This window comes from Olea europaea, chromosome 12, assembly GCF_002742605.1.
Source record: "Olea europaea var. sylvestris chromosome 12, O_europaea_v1, whole genome shotgun sequence".
NCBI lineage: Eukaryota > Viridiplantae > Streptophyta > Magnoliopsida > Lamiales > Oleaceae > Olea > Olea europaea.
The window spans coordinates 14,205,596-14,206,495 of record NC_036248.1 but is presented as its reverse complement, the minus strand read 5'-3'; the positions used below and the strand labels follow the sequence as shown (position 1 = coordinate 14,206,495).

Below are 900 nucleotides of genomic sequence, written 5' to 3'. Positions count from 1 at the left end.
ATGAAAGGTTGTCCAATAGAGTCTTTATTGGAATCGTTAAGATATTTGTTACAAGAATGGTTTGTGAATCATATAAATGATGCACGAGCAACCTTCACAATACTTGCCACCAAGCAAGAGAAAAAACTGAGAGAAAATTTTGTGGAGTCAAAGAAAATGAAGGTAAAAAGTTATAAACTTGCTGTTTTGTTATTACACATCAAGATTTTTTATTGTAACATGATTTGTATCCTCTATTCATATTGAATTTTCACTTTAAATCTTCCTTTCATATAAAATAGTGACAAATTTATCGATAGATTATTTTGTTATATTATGTACATAGGTATCAACTTTAAGTTCAATATTGTACCAAGTTAATGATGGTTGTGCCTCATATTTGGTGAACATGGAAGAAAGAACATACACATGCAATCAATTTCAAGTCGACAGGATTCCATGTGCACATGCACTTGCGGTTATTGCAAAGATAAAGGAGGATTCATATTCATATTGTTTGGTATTTTATATAACAAATATGTATATTCAAACATATAGTGCATCAATTTTTCCACTAGGAAATTATAATGAGTGGAATGTACCAGATGAGGTAAGAGCATGAATAATGTTGGGTCCTAACCCAAAAAGAAAATCTGGACGACCAAAAAAAAAAGAATACCATCAAAAGGAGAGAAAACTCAAAGCGCAAAATGTGGAAGATGTGGAAATTATGGTCACAATCGTAGATCATGTCAAAATCCACCAAAGGAGAAAAAAAACCACAAAAGAAAAGGAAGTTAGAAGATACATGAAACTAGATTATTTGATATTTTTTGTTTTGTTCGTTTTTCAATTCAAATATTCTAAGAATTGCAAAATACTTTAAGCTAAATGTCGATTTTGAAATTTATTGTGTATGTG

The 900-nt window shown here is 30.2% G+C and overlaps 1 protein-coding gene across 1 annotated transcript; it reads left to right on the top strand.

Annotated features, from left to right (window-relative positions):
- Positions 1-601, top strand: LOC111406650. The gene is made up of 2 exons (XM_023036038.1): positions 1-162; positions 326-601. Exons 1-2 carry the CDS (start codon positions 1-3, stop codon positions 599-601), a joined length of 438 nt encoding a protein of 145 aa, XP_022891806.1.
- Positions 602-900: the final 299 nt, after the last annotated feature.